This window comes from Myripristis murdjan, chromosome 19 (assembly GCF_902150065.1).
Source record: "Myripristis murdjan chromosome 19, fMyrMur1.1, whole genome shotgun sequence".
Lineage (NCBI taxonomy): Eukaryota > Metazoa > Chordata > Actinopteri > Holocentriformes > Holocentridae > Myripristis > Myripristis murdjan.
In genome coordinates, this window is record NC_043998.1 from 5,749,968 (window position 1) to 5,770,099 (window position 20,132).

The 20,132-nt window shown below is 42.6% G+C and overlaps 2 protein-coding genes across 3 annotated transcripts in view; one reads left to right on the forward strand and one right to left on the reverse strand.

Annotated features, from left to right (window-relative positions):
• Nucleotides 1–11,458, forward strand: part of myo1d (myosin 1D) — a 108,929-nt gene extending 97,471 nt beyond the window's left edge. Inside the window, exon 22 of the mRNA XM_030077517.1 lies at nucleotides 7,362–11,458. Within this exon, the coding sequence (XP_029933377.1) occupies nucleotides 7,362–7,518 (157 nt within the window). The 3' untranslated portion in view covers nucleotides 7,519–11,458. The remainder of the gene's footprint in view (nucleotides 1–7,361) is intronic.
• Nucleotides 11,459–16,954: 5,496 nt separating this feature from the next.
• Nucleotides 16,955–19,698, reverse strand: cdk5r1b (cyclin dependent kinase 5, regulatory subunit 1b (p35)). Of its 2 annotated transcripts, none has more exons than XM_030077520.1 (2): nucleotides 19,405–19,698; nucleotides 16,955–18,018 (listed from the first exon to the last, which is right to left on the reverse strand). In XM_030077520.1, the coding sequence occupies exon 2, from the start codon at nucleotides 17,861–17,863 to the stop codon at nucleotides 16,955–16,957; it is 909 nt and encodes a 302-aa protein (XP_029933380.1). In that variant the 5' UTR covers nucleotides 17,864–18,018; nucleotides 19,405–19,698. The 2 variants fall into 2 exon arrangements, with proteins under 2 accessions (XP_029933380.1, XP_029933379.1); XM_030077519.1 differs by having other exon boundaries at nucleotides 16,955–18,106.
• Nucleotides 19,699–20,132: the final 434 nt, after the last annotated feature.

Here is a 20,132-nt window from a genome sequence, read left to right on the forward strand (position 1 = left end):
TCCCCCTTTCCCTCTTTCCCTGCCATTCATCTCTTCACCCCTTGATCCCGTTTTTCAATTCATCCTTCCATCTCTTCCAGCCTTCCTCTTTTCTTCTTCCTTCTCTTCCTCCCTCCCACCTGCCATTAATTACCCCTATCATCATGTTTTCATCCTGCTGCACTTTCTCCTTCCCATTCTCCCTCCTCTGCTCCCTCTTTCCATCTGACTCTCCCTCTTTTCATCCCTTTCACACCACTTATACAGTACGTTACACCTCTGTCTCTCCTTTCTTCCTCTCCTCCTACTTCATGCAACTTCAAGCCTTTAACAGATTGACCTAATAGTGGTTCATCTCTCTTTTCTTCCCCATTGTACTCACAAACATCTGCCCGGCGCTGAATAGAAAACAGAAAAGTGTCAATAGATGAAAACAGATGAACTCTTGATAGATGTATTGATTACTGTTAATGAGCAGAACTGGACGGGGAGTGACTGAACAGAACTGAGCATTCTCCCATCAATAATGAGCAACTAATTGAGGTTGCCCATCTTAATTTTCTATTCCATCTCACTCTGTGCCAGCGTATTGATTCACTTAATGTGTCTTTAAGCCAACTCCACTCACCCTTGTGATTGTGGAGAGTCCTCTTGAAAGACCAAAGGGACGGCTGGTATAGAGAAAAGAAGAATGAGAATGAATAGGGCCAGTACAGCATTGAAACCCCCTTCACAGTTGTTTAAGACAGAGAAAACACCCCTGCTGCGAGCCCATTGTGGCCCTGCAGTGTAGGAGAGCCTCCACCATCTGTGTAGCAGCTCCAGCATCCCCCAGAGAGAGGGTTGCTTGCTTTGTGCACTTCTAGTTTTGCTACATCTCCCACTGATTCCTTAAACAAGGAAATCTTGGTGTCAGAAGTGTGCCCCTTTGTCTGACCGGGGCATCTGTGATTACTGGACTCTGTAAACAGGAGTAGTTGTTATTGATAGCTGTCATTCACCCTCCGTCCTGTGGGAATATGGATGTCTCCAGTTACCATATGGACAACCTGCTGGTGATCAGCCCACGTGTTGCCATCCGCTCATGTTATCTATCCCACTCAGGGGCGGTACTAGAAATTATAGGCCCCATGTACAGGAGGTGAATCTGTCCCTCCCTACCTCCACTTTCCTCTCATTCCCACACCATTCCCACACCCATTCCAATAATGATAATCTGCCCATCCACTCAGACGCACCTCCACACGTGCATTTGCTGAGAAATTTTCAGGCACATCGGGTTGCCTGGCGCTAACTTGGCACCGCTAATCCGCTCTCATAAACATAATTTTACTCTTCAGAAACCATCAAGGAAGGAGAACTTTGTTTTCATCTGCACAGAAATAGCGGAGCCAAATTTTATTCTGGCTTGTTGCGGTCCGTGCCCAATAGAACAACACAACAGTTGCTTTAACATATTTGGGAGAAAGCTGTGTTTGTCTACAGTTGGACAGATTTCAACCAAACGCGGTTTCAAAATCTGAGCCATTGAAATAAATGTATAAGTCCAGACACTTTTGAAGCACTCATCTTGGAGTGCTCAGTAATACGGCACCCCAGTTCCCCCTCCTTATTGTATATGGAAGCAGTAGTACTCTAGTATATCAATTTACAGCGGCACCCTTTAAACTAGTGTTTACTGTATGTTGCAGCTTCAAATGGAGACTCATGGGAGGTAAGGAGATTAGTTCTCACTATATTATAAACTTTGATGGGCCCTATGGGACTATGGCGCATTCATACAACAGCTGAATAGGATGCTACCTCACATGTCTGAGAATGTGACAAATGAGTGAATTTACAATATAATCCAGTGGCCCCTTCTCCACAGCTCTTGACCTTTCTCTGCTTTGTTTCATTCCCATTGTCCAGAGGCTCAGAGGAGGGCTGCAGGGCTACTGTATAGGCCCCTTTGATGTAAGCCTCTTTTTGGCAACTTCACTGCTGGATACCCCTCTCCTTCCGTCCTAAAGATTGACTTTTCTCTTTTCTTTTCTTTTCTTTTCCTAGCCTTTCCTAGCCTTTTCTTAGGTTTTTTCTATCCTGTATCTCTCTTGTTACTTTTCATTAATACCATTTTTTGCTGCTAATGCATTTTTACCATTTTTTTTTTTAAATGACCTACTTAGTAATCTCTCTGGTTATGAGTATAGCTCACAGAAGAATGCAAAAAGGGAGGGAGGAAGAAATGAGATAAAAGGGGATATCCACACCCGGATTTGCTGCACTTTCATGGCTTAGTAAATACTGCAAGCAAAGGCTGTCTTATGTTATAATTTGATGAATAATAGCTTGAGTTATAGCAGAATGTTTTCAGTGGGTAGAATTGCCGCGTTTGATCAGGTCTCTGGGTTTTTTCCTTGCCTTCCAGCTCTTTATTCTCTGTACTCTGCAGTGGTCTAGTCAAGTGCTTTAACACTGAATAGGTTGACTCTTTGCAACCAAGAGGAGACGGGACAAAGGAAATAAGAGGATGTGAAATGAATCGTTTTTAAGAAAGGTGAAGAGATAGTCAAAGGCATGATTAAGAAGCACATATCTCAAGAACTGAAGAGGCCATTTGCTGATGCAGGGTTATAGGCATTAGCCAGAAGGAATCAGCCCTGCTTGCTATACCTTGCCTTTTGACTGATATTATGTCTGTTTTCTTGAGCTAGCCCTGCTTTATCTACATGTACTAATAGATGAAAATGGATAGATATAAAGTAAATGTATCCTACTGTAACTATCTGACACATGTCAACACTCACCATGCCAATAAAACTTTCTTTCTACATCTCCCTCTGCATCTCTATTCTACGTTTCGTCTGCAGATGCAGAGCTAGCAAAACTGTCTAACTCAGGTTCAGTGAAGCTAATTAAAGAAACAGACTCAGAGAGCCTCTCAGGCAGTTTTCGCACTTTAAGCCAACCTAAACCCCAGCCACTGTAAACCAAGGCAGATGATGACATTATTGACATGACCAGCTCCTTGTCCATCGAGACTCAGGCTTGCTTCTCCTATTTGTGAGAGGCCGATTAATAATCCCTCTCCACACTGACTACCTGCTCAGAATTATTTGTAACTTGATGCAGGCATGTGTTTTGCCTGTTTGTGTGTATTCTGTGTGCGTGTTTCTATTTCCTCTCTAGAGGAAATGTGTACATACGTGTTATACCTTGGAGCACGTGAGACGTGTGATGCAGCCATGTGAGAAACCAACACAGAGAGAGGGAGAGAGGGGGAGGAGAGTGATGTTGCTGGGTTAATTACAGAGTTAAATTCAGGTTCATGTGGTTTCAAGGATTGAGTGGCCAGTGGGAGGAGAGAACAGGGTTCAGACATAGGGACTAAAAGTAACTGCTCTTCTCTCACTTGCTCCCTTTTTATGTCCCATTTTATACATTAGATCATTACGATTGTGCCTTTGATTTGCTGCACACCCATCCTCTTAAGGACTAGCCTGTGCAGCTTATTGAGTATAACATTATATTTAAGTTACACAATTTAACAGGTAGCTAAATCAGTCAATAAATAACTGATATTTAAGGGCCAACTATGCATTGTATTTCATGGATTGTGTGTGTTCCTGCTCTTGCTGAGGAGATGAGGGTCTTGCTGTAATGGTGCACGCTGAGTCTGGAAAGAAACCTGGCTATCTATCACACATGAAGACAGCATGGCTCTGTCTGCAGTCTGCACCCACCTCCCACTTGTCCCATAAACATTGACCTATACACACACACATACAGAGTGGGATATTGATGTGAGCAGGCTGTGTTCTTTAATGGCGCAGCATCGTTTGGCTCAGGCTGTGTGTGAGGCGCAGATCAGCACCGAGGCTCTGACAGATAAAACAGCATGGGTTCATCTCCTGCTCACATCCACATCAACCTGCTGGGATGCCAGTGTGTGTGTGTGCGCGTGCATGTGTGTGTGAGTGCATGTCCATACACCTCTTTCTTCAAACAGTGTATCTGTGTTTAGGTGTGCCTGCATGCCGTGCTTTTGGCACAGAACTAGCACTCTTGTTAGTCATCGATCTCAGCTTTCCACAATCTATCTCAGTCTCTTAAGTCCCTTAACTTCATCCTTTTCTTTATCCTTGCCTTGTTGTAAACTGTCTCTTTGCTCCCACAGTATCAAATTATTTGCACAAATTTGCATCAAATTAGGATAGTTAAAAAAGACAGTTGGACGCAGAAGTTCAAACCCAGCTACTATAAATTTGTTTTAAAAAACTCTATTTTCTCATCAGTAATGTGTTGTATATTTGTTTCATGTAGACGTTTTCAGATATTTGTGTTCGCATTGTTACGCAGTGGATTTTCTGATTTTGTAAGAGCAGGAATCAGTCTGTTTAAATGATTAATACCTTGTTTAAAATTAAGCTTGTCGTCATCGTCAGTTTTTTTCTTTTTTCTCAAGAGTTTTTATCTCAAGTAGCACAGCCATCATAGTTGGAAATGAAGAGAGGTCTTACCTAAATCTCACCTCCCCTAAGTCCTGAGTCTTCAGCAAGTAACAGCTTTGTAGAGTGTCCCTCCTGTCCTCCCCACCTGCAGCACTCATATATTTTTCAGCAGGCAGGAGTGCTTGGTGGAGAGCCAGGTACACTGTTAAAGGGATGACTCAGAGGTGGGACTGGATGGCTTCATGGACTGGAGGCAATCCTAGTTGCTCAGCCCGAAAATAGCTTGTATAGCTTCCTCCCTCATCCTTCACCCTGTTATTTCTTAATGCTCCTTTTCTCACCCACTTCCTGTTCTTCATTCTGATACCTCTCAATACCCCTGCTCTTAAACTCCCTACTTTATTTGTATGCTTTCTCCTAATTCCTTTTGTATACGCCCTCCTCTTCCCCTTTCTCCTCACCCGCCTCTGCATCTCTCTGGTTTTCTCCACTGCCTTTTCCACTTTAATCATTTACTCCTGTCACACTCGTCGTTCTCCTCTCCCTCCTGTTCTCTCCCTCCCTCCCCGCAGAGTTGGGGGTATCTGGGGCACAAGTGAGCCTGGACTCACATGGTATGAAGGACAGAGGCAGACAGAGAGGAAGGGGGTAGGGAGAAGGAAAGAATTGATTTTCCAGTCAGAGAGGCCATCCAGTGCAGGACTAAGTCTGCCCCTGGGGCCATGACTGGCTCAGGCCAGCTCCTGATGGAAAAGGCCAGCCAGTGACCTTAAGATTCAGATAATTATTACGTTTTTCTATTCAAAGATGAAGTGCTCTATTTTTTTATCGGAATGCCAAATCATTTATTTCGAGGCAGACTTCTGCTGCTGACACATTATGAAGGTGTCAAATGCCCCCTTGGTGTAGCCAGTGCAAGCCTTGTGGGACTGTATTATGTTTTGTGTGTGTGTGTGTGTATGTGTGTGTGTGTACATGTGTGGATAAATGTTTGTGTTTGTGAGCCTAACCCTGAATGCCCTTCAAGAGGAGCATAGCATTGCATCCCCTCTGGCTATCCAGCGAGACAGACAGAGAAAGAGACATATCAGAACACACACACACACACGCACAATCCCATTGGCTGGCAGCGGCGGCCATGACAGATGGAGGAGTTCAGTTCAGGGGGGTTTCCATGGAAACCAGCAGCAGTGCTACCCTGAGCTTCTCCATACTGTGTAAGGCGAGATAGAGAGATTGGATAGATGCTCTCTGCAGAGGAGTGTAGTGTGGGTAGCAGAAGCCCTTGTTGTTGTTTATGACTTATTGTTGTTGCGCAACAGGCCGCTGTTCTGAGTTTCACATGACTCAATTCCTAACTTTAGATTTGTCGATCGGGAGAGATGGACAGCTTCATGCTGCAGTAATGAATTCAGCTATGGTGTAGCGCTAATACATTTGTTCATAAATGGCACCGACAGCAGTAATTGTGCCAGTAAGAAACTGTGTCAGGGCAAACAGTTGTCTATGTGCTAAATAGGAAAAGAGCCATCTCTTCCTGTTTATCACACTGCTCTGCCGTCACCCTCCCTCCCCAACTTTATATTTACATTGGATTTCATCTTTTTATAACGCTTTTTCAGCCAGAAGTGAATTATCACATCATCATTCTTTCTTTCCCCTTCACGTTTACATTACATCAGATCTTTTTCTCTCTGAGCCACAGTCTCAGCCACACGATTTATGCCTTTTTCCTCGCACTCTTTGATTCCCCTCATCGATCCTGTTTAAGAGCAAACGAGGCAAAACGCCCATTCACCCAGAAATGGTCTAACTAGATGTGACAGGCACTAAAAGCCAATCCACTGCTGTGCTACAGGCCCAGCACCGCCATATGGATCATTCCTCCAACAGCACAGTTGCCTGGTTGCTTCTCTGTTATATATCCTAATGGCCTCCATGTATAGTCTATATATGGAAACACACATGGACACATACACACCAAATCTCTCTCTCACTCTCTCCCCCCTCTCTCTCTCTCTGTCACACACATGCACTCACACAGGTCATCAGTGGTTTTACATAATTTATTTCAGTGCATTAGCCTATAATTGAATGCATTGCAGAGCCACTGCAGAGATTTGCCCGTATGCCAGGTTTGCAGTAAAGAGCTATGTTTTTGTTGAATTATGTTCCTGTGGTCAGACCACCTTCGATTAAAATCAAGTTTTTAACCGTAAAATGTTCATGTGTTGCTTTTCGTATGCTATAAGACATATCAGGGGTGAAATAAGCAGTTAGTGCCATGGTGAATTTTTCCACTTTGAAACTACAGTGCACCAAGCACAAGATAAAAAATCTGGATTCAGACAGGCCAGTTTTATGATCTCATATAGCTAACTTTCCATATCATTAGCACCCACCCCACCACTCACTTGAGTGCTTTATTTTCAAAAAAACAAGACCAACTTGACATGGCCACTTCACTTGACAATATTAGTTTACCTAAGAGATTGACTTAGTTTTTAGCTTGTTAGATTATCAAATATGAAGTTACAAGCCTGTACAAGCAGCATGGGGAGGGTGGGAGTTATTTTTATAGTAACAGATGTGCATATACTAAATGAAAACACAGTAATGAGTTATATCCGAGCCATTTTAAGGCAATAAGGGATGTTTTTTTCATGGAAAAACTTCTACATATGTAATATTGATGAACAGAGATGGGTTTTGTGGGTTTTCATCAATGTCTGATTGGGGTCTTTAAAATAACATCACACTGGTCAGTAATTACTTGAGCTATACAGTATCTACAGTTATAACAAAATCAGTAATGAAATTATTGCATGAGCAAATCGAAATTGTATTCCAACTTCCGTGATGTGCATGCATTTCCAAATGTGCGAGCTCTCTCCTGCCAGTATTGATGAACCACTTCTTTCTTTCCTTCCTTCCATTATCTCTCTGCAGTGAGAAGAGGAAGCTGCAGGTGAACATCTCCAGTCCCATCCAGTGCAGCATGAACGGCAGAAAATGCACTGTCATCGTTGAGGCCAAGATCAACCAATCACAGCCAGACTTCACCAAGAGCCGATCTGGTTACATACTGGCCGTTCCAGGAAACTAAGAAGGGCCAACCAAGACAGTGACAAGAGATATCGAACCAGGCTGAGATGATGATTCACTTCTGATTCACTTCTCATGTTGCCGAGCTGCTGACAATGCGGCTCTGTGGTGTACAATGTAAACAGCAGCTCTGTAGGAGAAATGGGATAATTGAGTCCACAAAATGTAAAGCCAAGCCAAATTTGATATGTTCCTTAGGTCTCTATGCAATGTTCTGATCAGGAAATGTAAAAAATATTCCTTTTAAGTACAAGATGATCCACCAAAGAGGTGATTTTTTTTTTTTTTTTTTTTTTTTTTTTTAATAATCCAAATTTCAAATAGTTTGTATTGTGCAATATTTAGTTTGTAGTCAAGGTGAGAGATTATGTGAGGAAACTGTTCACAAAGCCACTGATGTTCTGTAATGGAAAAAAAAAAAGTCCACAGGCTTTGCAGGATTTAAAATCCCTGTAGCCATGAAGGAGCCATACCAAGAGAGAAACCTTGAAAAAAGAAGAGATATATGTTTGACTCAGATATGTCACAGATATTCAGCCGGCTTTTGAGTCAGAAGAAAACACTTATTATGGTTCTATTCTAAGGATTAATAACGACGACCTTCTTCGATGACGTACCTACTTAGATGGTAAATTTAGGAAACTTCGACTTAATGTTTCATCTGTTTCCTATTTTATTTTATTTCTTTTTTTTTCCTTTTTGTGGTATAATACATCTTTCCAATCAGATATTGGAACAGCAAGGGAGCGAATGTGATTCAGTGGTTTGTCAGTGTCTGAGGAACAAATATCAAATCTAATTCATTGTCAGTTTGTTAGTCACAGGATGTTGAGTAGGATGTGTTGAGCATATCCTGAGCGTCACAACCTGCTTCAAACGAAGTGTTAAAATTTCTTAATTTAAATCCTGCATCTTATTCTCTCGGCTATAATGTTTGTACATTTATAATACTCTGGTAGTGCTTATATATTATGTTAGAATATATGTGAACAGCCTAGGATGACACTTTAAATATGTTTTATGCACAGCACTTATACCACATTTGGTGTACAGATGGATGGTATCACTAAAACTGAAGAATGGAAGGGAAATATATAGATTCCCACATTTCCATTTTTTTTTTCATTGATGTAGCTTTCATTTAAAGAGCACTTCATATTCTTTTACAATTTAGACTTAACAACAGGCAGAGTGACAGTACTGTAAAATCCTGTGTGAACTCCAGTCCCTGAGCATAGTATCATTTGTTGTCTTTGTGTTGAGTCAATAGTCTAATGACTTGTAGCGGCCCTCAGTCCTTTTGAATGGGCTGGCTCTTGACAAATGTCCCCTTCATCAGACAGAGTGTGTGTGTGTGCGTGCGTGCGTGTGCATGTGTGGGAGAGTGTGTGCATGTGGGCGTGCGCGGAAGTGTGAGTTGATTAGCTCTGTGATGCTTTGCCCTCTCCTCTGCTTGGCTCTGTGACAGGGAGCCTGGCTTGTGGCCATGGTGAACAGAGTGGAGACAGGTCAGTGGGTGTAAAGTCTCTAACTCGCTAAAGTTGGCTAGTCCCAGCAACATAATCAGACCGCTGCCCTACTGTACCTCCCGGTCTGCAGCTCAGACACGGGGATATAGATTTTGCAATGGGCTGTATTGTTTTTGTTTTGTTTTATGTTTTTTCTGCATGAATGATGAACAGCTTGGAGACAATAGCTGATCATGTGAATTTTGCCTTCACTTTCATCAATATGGAAAGCCAAATAACATTAACCAACAGGGCTGGACAATTCATCGAATGCTATTGAAATTGCATTATGGCCAAGTAGATCTGCAGGAGCTGCATTTTTTTTTCTTTGATAAAAGGAAAACGTGACAAAATGTTGTTGTAAATGAACTTCTGTGGTGCAACAGAAACGCCCCGGCCTCCAAGGTGTGTTCTCCAGACATAAGAAAACATGTTTGTTTGGTACAGATCCCAGCAAAAACCACATCATCAGCATTTTAATAGTTTTTTCCAGTAAAAATGAAAGTTATGATGTGGACTGTGGATCATATTGCAATTGCAATAGTTGTCGAAATAATTGCAATATGATTTTCCTTTATCATATTGTTCAGCCCCACTAACCATATCACTTGTGCCCTGTGTGGAAACTTTCCACTCGGTTTTCATTAGTATATCTACACTGTTGTTCCTCCAACCATCTAAGAGCTCAGTGGGAGTTCATAATATCATGAGCTATTTTGCTTTATATAACAGATATAATACCAATCGGATACAGTATATAAACCATAAATGTCTGGTATTATTTCATTGTATAAACATGTATTTGCTGCTTGTTAATTAATTATTGCTTTCCTGTGCATATTTTGTTTTTTCATTGCCACTGATGATTATGGAAGGGCTGTTTCTTGTCCATATGATACTAATGTTAGTTATCAATCATCTTGTAGGAATCAGTTTGTTATCCTGTACAAGACAGGATCTTGACATACAGGCTGATGACATTTATGTGATGGTAAATGGCATGGCACACACCCTTAGGACCAGACACCATAACATCTCCCCACCTATATAGAGATTATATTTTTGGCCTTATGTGTGTGTGTGTGTGTGTGTAACTGAGTGAGAAGTGTTGACCGTTGTCTGTGATATGACAGCCCAGGCGTGTGAGTTGGAGCTCCCTGGATGCTTGGCCTAGTTAACATGGCAGCGTGCTGGCCCGCATTACTTGAACAAGAAGAAAAACTTCTCACCAATCAGTATCACGAGTACCACGGTCTGCTAATTGTACCGGATGTTGCCTGTTCGAGTCGTTTATCTTAATTAGTTCATAAATGCCCCTGTCTTTTGAGGAAGCAAATCTCCATTTTACCTCGCAGCTTTGTGGTGAATGACCTTGTCCCATTGCTTGATAAGGCACTTTAAAGCTGAAAAGAGTTGTTTGGGGAAAATGGTGTATTTATAGAATGGATTAGCAGAAGTGACATTGGAAACGCTAATAGAAGGTTTTCATTGCCGCTTAGGCCTGGGGGCTGCCCGTGAGGAATAGCGTGTGTGTGTGTCTATGTATGTGGTGTGTGTGTGTGTGTGTGTGTGTGTGTGTGTGTGTGTGTGTGTGTGTGTGTGTGTGTGTCAGACACCATAGCTCTCCATATCCTCCAGCCTGATATCTCCCACAGGGCTTCTCCTCTCCCCTCTGCTCTGCTATTCACTGTGCATCATTAGAATGGACCCACTGTCACTTTTCACTTCAGCGGATTTCTCTCTCCTCTCTGGTGTGTGTGTGTGTGTGTGTGTGTGTGTGTGTGTGTGTGTGTGTGTGTGTGTGTGCATGCGCGGGGGGGTTACTGTTTTCAGCGAACAAAGCCTCACTTGGCCTCCTCTCCTTCTCTGCTCCCTCTGCTTTCCCTTTTTCCCCCCTCCCTCCATCTCTCCTTATTTCCACTTTCCTTCCTCTATCAAATCACTTGGCTCTGTGCCCAGGTGGACTGACTGCACCATCCTGCAGGGCAGTGAAGGCTTCTCTCTCTCTCTCTCTCTCTCTCTCTCTCTCTCTCTCTCTCTCTCTCTCTCTCTCTCTCTCTCTCCCTTTTTTTTTCTTCAACCCTCCTGTGCCTTGGAGTAGTATGGAAGCTACACCAACAACAAACCATTCCAAACAATAAGCTGCCATGCCGGGACACAAACAAAGCTGAATATCTTAACCTAAAACATAAATACCGTTGATCCAACATCTGCTAAGGTGCCCTTATCTTTTTTTAGCGTGCAACCCCAATCACCAGTGATTAATTTTCCATAATAATGACTTTACTTGTGACGAGAAGGGGGAAATTAATTTTGAATCCCTTGGGAATCAGCACAGTAAGTGGGAAAATCGAACGGCTTTTCCTTAAAAATCCACTCAAAAAGCGAAAAAGGTTGTCAAAGATAAAAGCAAAAAAAAAAAAAAAAAAAAAAGTAGGTTACCTGTGCCATTGTGTTCTTTCTCTCACTGTTCTATCTTCCTGAGTCCGTTTCTGCAGATCTCTCAGCACTGTCTCAGTTCTTGACACAAGATTTCATCATAAAGGTCATCCATACTCGCTGAAATGTTATCACGTCATCTCTTCTTCCTATGTATTCCATACTCTCTAGCTTTACACAAAATATGGAGAAACCTACATTTATACACCATTCATTTACTGATCCAATATGTGCCTAATTTTATATTTTGCATATCTGTGTAATATATCAACATTACATATCCATAACTAAAGGAAGACAACCAAATCTAAAGGGAACTTCACTGTTGTATGTATTATGCACAGCTGTGTTCTGTGTAGATGCAGGGAGTGCATTCCATAATTTTTTCCACCATGAAAGTAATTTCATTAATCATTTTATTAATAAATTTATTTGCTCCAGTTGCTCCTTGTGCACTTACTCTTTAAAGCTTGTTGTTTGCTTGTTTATGTGTTGTGGTGGTGGGGGTGGGGGTGGGAGGTGGGGTGGGGACTGGGTCAGTGCATACGGGTGAAAATCACCAGCTAAATCCATTTTGAAGCCTTAGCCTGGATGTCATGCAAGGAGTGCTGGTGTGTTGACCCCGGTGTTTTTCAAGGCCAGCTGTTGTCTTCCATGTGTGGTGTGGTAATAGCTGGATAGAGCCAAACTTTAATCCGCCCACTAACAACTGATTCCCTGGGCTACGTCAGGACGGTTAAAACCCCCCTGCTGTTAGCATGACGACAGCGCTTCCCACCATCACCGTGTCAGCCATTATCAGCTTCCTCAGCAGGGGTTGCTAATCCACTGGTTGATGGATGATGATCCACTGGGACGAGTGGGATGACTCTTCCCACTAGGGCAGTGATGAAGCATTGGCTGACCTGGTGATGAAAATTAATGGAAATGGTTGGAAAGTGGGTGATATACATCCAGTGATCATTAATAACCTGACTCAAGCAGATCTATCCACATGCAGGTCTGTCTGCTATGTAGGCTGAGCAATTCATTGAAATTGCAATATGGCCAATTTCCAAGTTGCAGGGGCTGCAGTTTTGTTTTTTTTTTGTTTGTTTGTTTTTTGGTAAAGGTAAAATGTGTGACAAAATACTGTTTTACATGACATATCATGATGCTTCAGAGATTTTTGCTGGTACAGACCCCAGCAAAAATCACACCATCATTTTGACAGATCTTTTTTTTTTTTTTTTTTTTTTTTAAAAACCATATTGTTCAAGCCTACTGCTATACATGCTTAGTTTGGCCTACTGCCTGCACTGAATAGTAGTTTCCAAACCTGTGCCATAGAGAGGAATTAATTCCAGCAAAACACCACCACAACTGATTTCACTGATTAATATTCCTAGGCGCATGAATCTTAGACATAACATCGGTTTCAGTTCAATTCAAGAGCTTTTTTTCTTTTCTTTTTTTGGAATGAGTCAATTCGATTTGAGTTTGGAAACCGTGATTTGAATAAATGATTCAAAGCAACAATATGGATAGAGAGATTGCCATTTATAGTTCACTCGTACATCACAACAACATCGGGTTGTTTTTAAGAATCATGATAAATCGATGCAAAGCATTTCATATCAATTCCGGCTGAGGTCAGATTGACTGATTCTATTTATCTCTTTCAGCAGATCGATGCTGCTGAATTGGCAGAATTTGTCACTGATGCATCGATACCGTGTAGGAATCATTACACCCCATCCCTTCAACAACAAGGACGAACGGATCGGTGAAATCAGCTGGTGCAGTGTTTATTAAGTTGGAATGAAAACCTGCATTCACATGGCTCCTCATGCCACAGAGGTGGAGACTCTTGCTTTAGTAGAAATGGGTCAACAAGAATTTGGACACTCCTTTACACTGTTATTTTTTTTTTTCTGTGTTTGCAAGATGCATGTTAGGAGATGACGGTGTCTAAGTCCATAGTTGGACACGCAATAAGTCAAGTGGGCAGCTTGAGTGATCAGTGCATTTTATTTTCCATCACAGTACAAAAATAAATTAAAGTAAGCAGAAATCAACTGAAAAAGTTTCAATTACAGCAACAGGTATTTTTTTTGTTTTTGTTTTTTTTTTTGTCTTTTTCAAAAAGAACATTTTATTGAACAGCGTCATCACCCCTCCCTCCCCAACCATCAGAAAACCAACTCTAGTACCAGTGTGGTTCATATACCTTTTCCACTTCCTTTTCCACGTAAGAAAACAAAAGGTCACACATTCTTCTGTACAAATAAAACTCTCCCAGTCTCACACACACACACACAGATTTCCACACATTCGCACACACATGCAGCCATCGAATACCTCTTTTTGAAGCTCTTAACCACTTTCTTTTTTTGTTTTTGTTCTACAAAGTACGCAACAAGATACAGAAAAAGAATTTGACAGAAACCTTAAACTATCACTTGAGTCTTTTTTCATATTTTTATAAGCTTTTGAAAGTATTTTCTCAAACACTACTCAATGATGCAAGTGAAAAAAATGGCACATTTCAGTGAGTTGGGGCAAGTGGACAGAGAGGAGATCCAGATTCTCTTCTTTAGACCCTTGACCCCAATGCCCTGCTTATTCTGCCAGAGCAGAAGCCCATCCAAAGTGCATGTCCCCCTGTTGCACTAGTACATGACAACACTCCTGCTGAACACTCTCATTGCTTTCACACACCCATATGGCAGGTATTACACCATGGTAGAGAAGACCACAGGTCATGACCAATGCTCTGATTCACACTAATATACAGCAGAGGAGAGGCAGGTATTACAATCTTACAATCATTCTCAAGGAACAACTTTCATGACATGGCAAGGCTTTTGTTGCCAGCGGAAGTCCTGACTGCATGTGGCTGCTATCGCCGTAACGCTTTTCTAGCCAGACTATTTTGGGAAACACTGCTACTGAAAGAAGGCATGCACAATTTGTCATTATTGAGATGAGATGTGAAAACCAGTAAATACATTTCTCTCGTTGTTATATATAGTATGTTTTATTGTGTTATGTAATTACAGTGAATTCATGTACCCCTGTGCCTGCACGATGGAGAAGTTTGGATGATGAAAATAGCATCTCGGGTGATTGGAGCCATTATGGAGATTGCAAGGAGCGGCGGTGGGCAGTAGTTTCAGACTACTCTCCTATGCAAATAAAAAGCCATGCATCTCGATTGTTATGTGCGCTCTCCGTTTTGGTTGCCATGGTGTTCCCATTGCCCTCTGCAGGCTGTCATTTAGGCTAGCGGTTTGTGTGATTGAAAATGTGATTATCTCCACGGAGGTCAAAGGGAATCTAACCCCGTTGCCTCATCTCTTCTCCTCCAGCCTCTAGATGAATGTGGTGTTGCGTCATATTTGATTTACACAGAAATGATACTGATGGATTATCCAGGAGGAGAGCTGTCCTTTTTTGCAGCAGCCATGAATGAGTGACATTGAAATGACTTATCCCCCTGGAAAATGTCTGTTTTCTCTTACTGATATGTGGAACAGCAAGTTGGCTTAGTTACTCATGTAGGTCAGTGGTGTGTAAATGTGTGCATGGGAGGGAGATGTTTTCAGGGCCTTTTCTTATGTATGAGGTCAGTGATGTGTTGTTCTGTCACCCTCTATCTGTCTCCTTGATGATATCACTTTGGTGATGGTCAGATTTAACATTGGTTTTAATGTATGGGCTTCAATTTGATATTCATTACTAAATCCCTGCAACATTTGTTTGCATAAACCATCATCAATCTTCATTCCCACCAAAGATGAGCTCACCAGCAATACCAATACCCCCCTTCCTCATATCCTGCCCCCTTTCAAAGTCTTTCATCAGGATCTTTCTTTACATTGAATGTGCCAAGAGAATAAATAAATGGCAATTAATTCAGTGTCAGTCAGTTTTCATTAGTAGATGAAAATCCATCCCTTTGTTCGACAGCTGGACGTGTTTCAAAGTTTTCTCAGACCTACGGGATTTTCATCAAAGATATGGCACTGTTTAAACATTTTCTATGCTGAATCAAAAGCACAAAATGAGCCATCATTCCAAAGTGGTTTCAACACAACCTATTGACAAAAGTACAAAAGAATTCCTTGGTAAACAAATAGCCTATTTTAGCAAGCATAGCTAAATAAACTAGTTTCACTTTGTTCACAGCATTCTCTAATGCAGATGCAGTTGGTTTACAAATCAAGTAGAAAGAAGAAAAGTAATTGCTCCTGCCCCCCAGAACTCTGTAAAATTGCATGGCACACATGCATTAAATTACATTTCTAAGTTTAAAAAAAAAAAAGAAAAAGAAAAAAGAATTTGTTTCATAAAATCAATAAATATGCCTCCACAGGTACAAGCCTTTGGGGAGTAAAACATCCATTAACTTGTTGTTTTATTTTTTTCTGAGATGAAAATAAAGTAGGTCTTTCTCAACACAGAGTATGACCACTCATCACTGGCCATACATCCACTTCTTGTTGTGTTTTGATCAAAACTCCCATAATGCAATGCTGGCTTGTTGTCAAGTCTATCCAGTCATTCCTCAAAATGTCCTGTTGCACAGCCACATACAGAAACCCACCACAGCATGGATCCAGCATTGGTGGCCCCTCCACCTGCTCTTTGCTAGATGGCCAGATATGCATTGCTGCAGCAGAAATGTCCAGTCGTATCCTTTTAATGGAGGGGATGTGGGTGTTGGCATTCCAAAGAGCCAGGGTTTGCAGCCAGGGATGTCTGTTCATCCATGATGCATGAAGAAAACCAGTCACGCGATGGCCCTCACCCTCCTGCAGTAGGCAGTGCACATCACATCGTCAAACAGTCAGAAGGTCACTGGTGGGCTGCAGCAGCCTCAGTCCTCTCCACATTCATTGCTGTAGAATTATGCTTCCCTTTCTAATGTTTTTTGTCTTTTTGTCTAAATTGTCTCTCAGGATTTTTCAGTATTCTCTATAGATATATATATCTGTATGATAGCAAAGGATGTACCCAAGTCTGGCATTTTTTGTTTAAGTATCATTGTCAAAAAAGCTTTCATTCTCAGGTTTACAGAAACTCCATTCCATTGCTCATTCGAAAATATAATTTGACCTTATAAGTACATGTCTTCTAGAGGCAAAAAAAGGGTGCTCTGCTGCTCTATGTTGACTGAAATCCCCATGCTCTCTTTTTGGTGACCATTACAATTGCTATCTCTCCAACACAATGGAAACATTTTTACACATCAATCAAAATGACCCTCATACAACCCTCAGAATTCATCTACCACCCCCAGCTAACACTTGAACTGTCATATCACACTTTAAATACAAAGCACAGTTGTTGTCAAAGTCAAGTACTTCAGAATGGGCTTACTCCCTCCGCAGTTTGGACAATAATAAATAAATAGTATCACAAATAAGCTTTGAAACTTTGAAATGCCAGACTGGAGTATCCCCACCTCCCCTGACTCTCCTTCACCCCCCACCCCCCATCGTCCCCTCACCGGTCCAGGCCGATGAGCAGGCGGCTCCTCTCCTCCTCCTTCTGGCTCTCGTTCTTCAGGTCGGCAAACACCTGGGTGAAGTAGTGCGGGTCGGAGTTGATCTGGAGCATCTTGGCGCTCATCATATTGATGATGGACAGGCAGCGGTCCCAGAAGGTCTCCTTGGAGCTCTCCACCAAGAAAGGTTTGAGCGGGTAGGAGATCTCGTTGCCCATGTAGGAGTAGGACAGGTAGAGGCATGTGAGCAGCACGGCCTGCAGCTCGTGCTCTGTTGCCACCTCAGAAGAGACCACGTCATGGCACAGCATGTACACGAAGACCACATTGGCGGGGGTGATGAAGCCCTGGTCCTGCCAGCCTTGGAGCAGCAGGGAGCGGTCCACGCTGCGCAGCCACAGCACTGGATCAGTGGGTGACAGGTGTTTCAGCCGGTAGCAGCGTCGGCACAGAAATTCCCCAAGGCAGCGCAGCAGCTCACTGGTGGAGGCCTGGACAATCACTCTCTTGGGAGTCCCCGGGGCCACATTGGAGTTGGTCAGGGGAGCCTTTTTGACAGATGATGCAGTGTTGTTGGAGCTCTTGGTGAGGGCAGGAGTGCTCTGATCTTGGGCAAAGGTGGACAGGTTAGCACAGGATTGCGACTTCTTCAGGTTCTCGTTGTTGAGGTGGGTGACGTTGTTCTGGTAGGTGCCATTGGGCTGCACCTTCTTGGAGCCTTTCTTCTTGGCTGACACTGCCACAATCCGCTTCCATGGTAGCACGTTGATGAGTGAGTGGCGCTTCAGGTTCTTGTCTTTGGCATTCTTGCTGTTCTGGACAGCTGTGTAGTGGCCCACGGTAGCTGGTCCATCTTCAAAGAGAGCTGCCTTTCGGTAGCTAGGAGACAAAGACAGCACTGTTCCCATGGTGACTGTCGAGATGTGTCCAGGGGCTTCAGCCGCTCTGGGTCAGAGGATCGTCTGCCAGGGGAGATCCTGAGGGTCTCAGTGGCTCAATGCTTCTGGGAGCTGGGAGACCCGGGTTACAGGCTGCTATTGGTCTCAGACATCTACACTGCTCTCTGAGGAGACACAGATCACCTCCACTGAAAGAGTCGCTGCTTTATTTAAGCTCTCCGTCCTCCACTCTTGCTGGATGGCCAGTAATGACTGTTGGAAACAGAGCAGATCAATGATCAAACAAATGAATGGTGGGAAATCCCTTGCTTTAACTTAATTCTTGGCAAATGGTAACTGGAATATATTTGATGCCATATTAGAGCTCCAGTTATTCATATTACATGAGATGCTTTCATGCCTATCTCTTCAGTAATGTTTCCATTGTTGTGTGCTAAAGCAGGCTCTGTTTGCATCTCAGCCTTCTTAGAAGTATTGATTTGACTTAGTAAGTGGTAATGGATCAGCATATAGCATATACTAATTAATGCAAACGGTATAGATCCTTCCCTTCTGGTAATAATCAATGTAATCAGCAGACTGAATATCCAAACATTTTAGAAATTGAATTTAAAATTGTACTACAGTCTATTTTCATAGTCCTATAAAACAAAAACATTATGACGAATGAATGTCCATTAACGATTTAGGGTGCTTACTGCCCACATTTTAATTCACGAGCATGTTATAATAAGAAACCTGGATTTAATGGGCAGTAGCCGACAAGTCAGAGTGAACGACAGACCAGCACACCCCTCTCACTAAAATGGAAGCCTGAAACGTAAACACCAAAATAATAAGTGAAAGTCGCGTTTCCTGCCTGTCAGATTGAATCTATGGATCAAACCTATGCAGGTTAGTGTCGCTGAAATCAGACCAGCCAGCAGAAATCTTTTCCATTACACCATTTTCTTCCTTTCTGCAGTATAAGCCAGCCTGCTTATGTAGTCTACAGCTCAAAGACAAACAGTGGATGAAGCGACTATGCACACTTGCGTAGGATTCAAAGGAGCTCACTCCCTCATTCCATCACCCTGTATCTATTTGATAGCCTAACTGATTTTGCAAAACGGAAAAAAAATAAATAAATAAATATCCAATTCCAATTAACATTTATGGACTGTGATCTGTAAAGGAGTGATGTACTGTATTTGCTGTGCAGGTTGCTGCGATAACGAGTTGTGTACATCGTCGCTCTCCATGGTGCTGAAACTGAACGTCTGCGTCGAAATGAGGATGCTCTCCGTAATAGGCGGTGGCTTTATAATGAAGAAATCGCTCATCCTTTCTGTATCCCTCGTGATAGTTCGCGATGAATAAAGCTATAATCCATAGCTGATGCTTAATTTTACATCCTCGTTTCCTCCAACCAATCCTCAACCCCCCTGACTGACATAGCTACGCACCTCTGGTATTTCAAAAACGGTGGCTCCACAAAACACTGCAACCTAAAGATGGTTAAATTTCAGCATTAATAAGTACCAGAAATTTAATAAATCACGGCTACTTACCAGATGTTTATCGTCGGCTCAGTGTGAAAATAACTGCGCTGCAGTGATGCTCCACGTCTCGAGCAGCAGCCCTTAATTCCTTTATAAGTCGCGATTCAATGTAAAACAGAAACCATCTCGGCGGAAAAAAAACAACAACAACGAATGAGACAAACAAAACAATCCGATCCGTGGAAAAGGGGGGGAAACTAGGGGGGGTAACACGCCTGGTATGATGTGCAGACGATGGTGGGCAACTGTGGAATGGATGCTGAGATGAGGATGTGCCTCTTTCTGGTCCTCCTGGCCGTGAGATGCGGATGCTGCTGCGTGTTGACACTGACTGTGTGAGCGCGGCTGACGCAAAGGCGGTGGTGGGGCGCCGCTCTGCGCTCCGTCCGCGCTGCTCCTCCAACAACTCCGCCCAGCCACAACAGACAGTCACTCAAGCAAACACAACCCAGTGAACTCACATCATCCTTTTCTTGGGGAAAAAAAAGAAAGGTGGCATTAACCTGAGCAAAAGTCCTCTAATATTAGACCACTGGCGGCACTGTTTTTGTGGCATTAAGTCGTGACTTGGTATCTTTTATCTTTTATCTCCTTTGATAAGATGGATTTAATGCCTCTTAATGCTAAACAGTAACTTTATAGGGACCAATTCCTGTACTACTGTTTTTGTTATCTGGTATCACTATAATAAGCTATTCCTATAGGGACGCAACACTAGGCTTATAGCAGGAGTAGAC

Bases quoted from the DNA above. Each gene is read 5' to 3' on its own strand.
- cdk5r1b (XM_030077520.1), bottom strand. From the start codon at position 17,863: ATGGGAACAGTGCTGTCTTTGTCTCCTAGCTACCGAAAGGCAGCTCTC.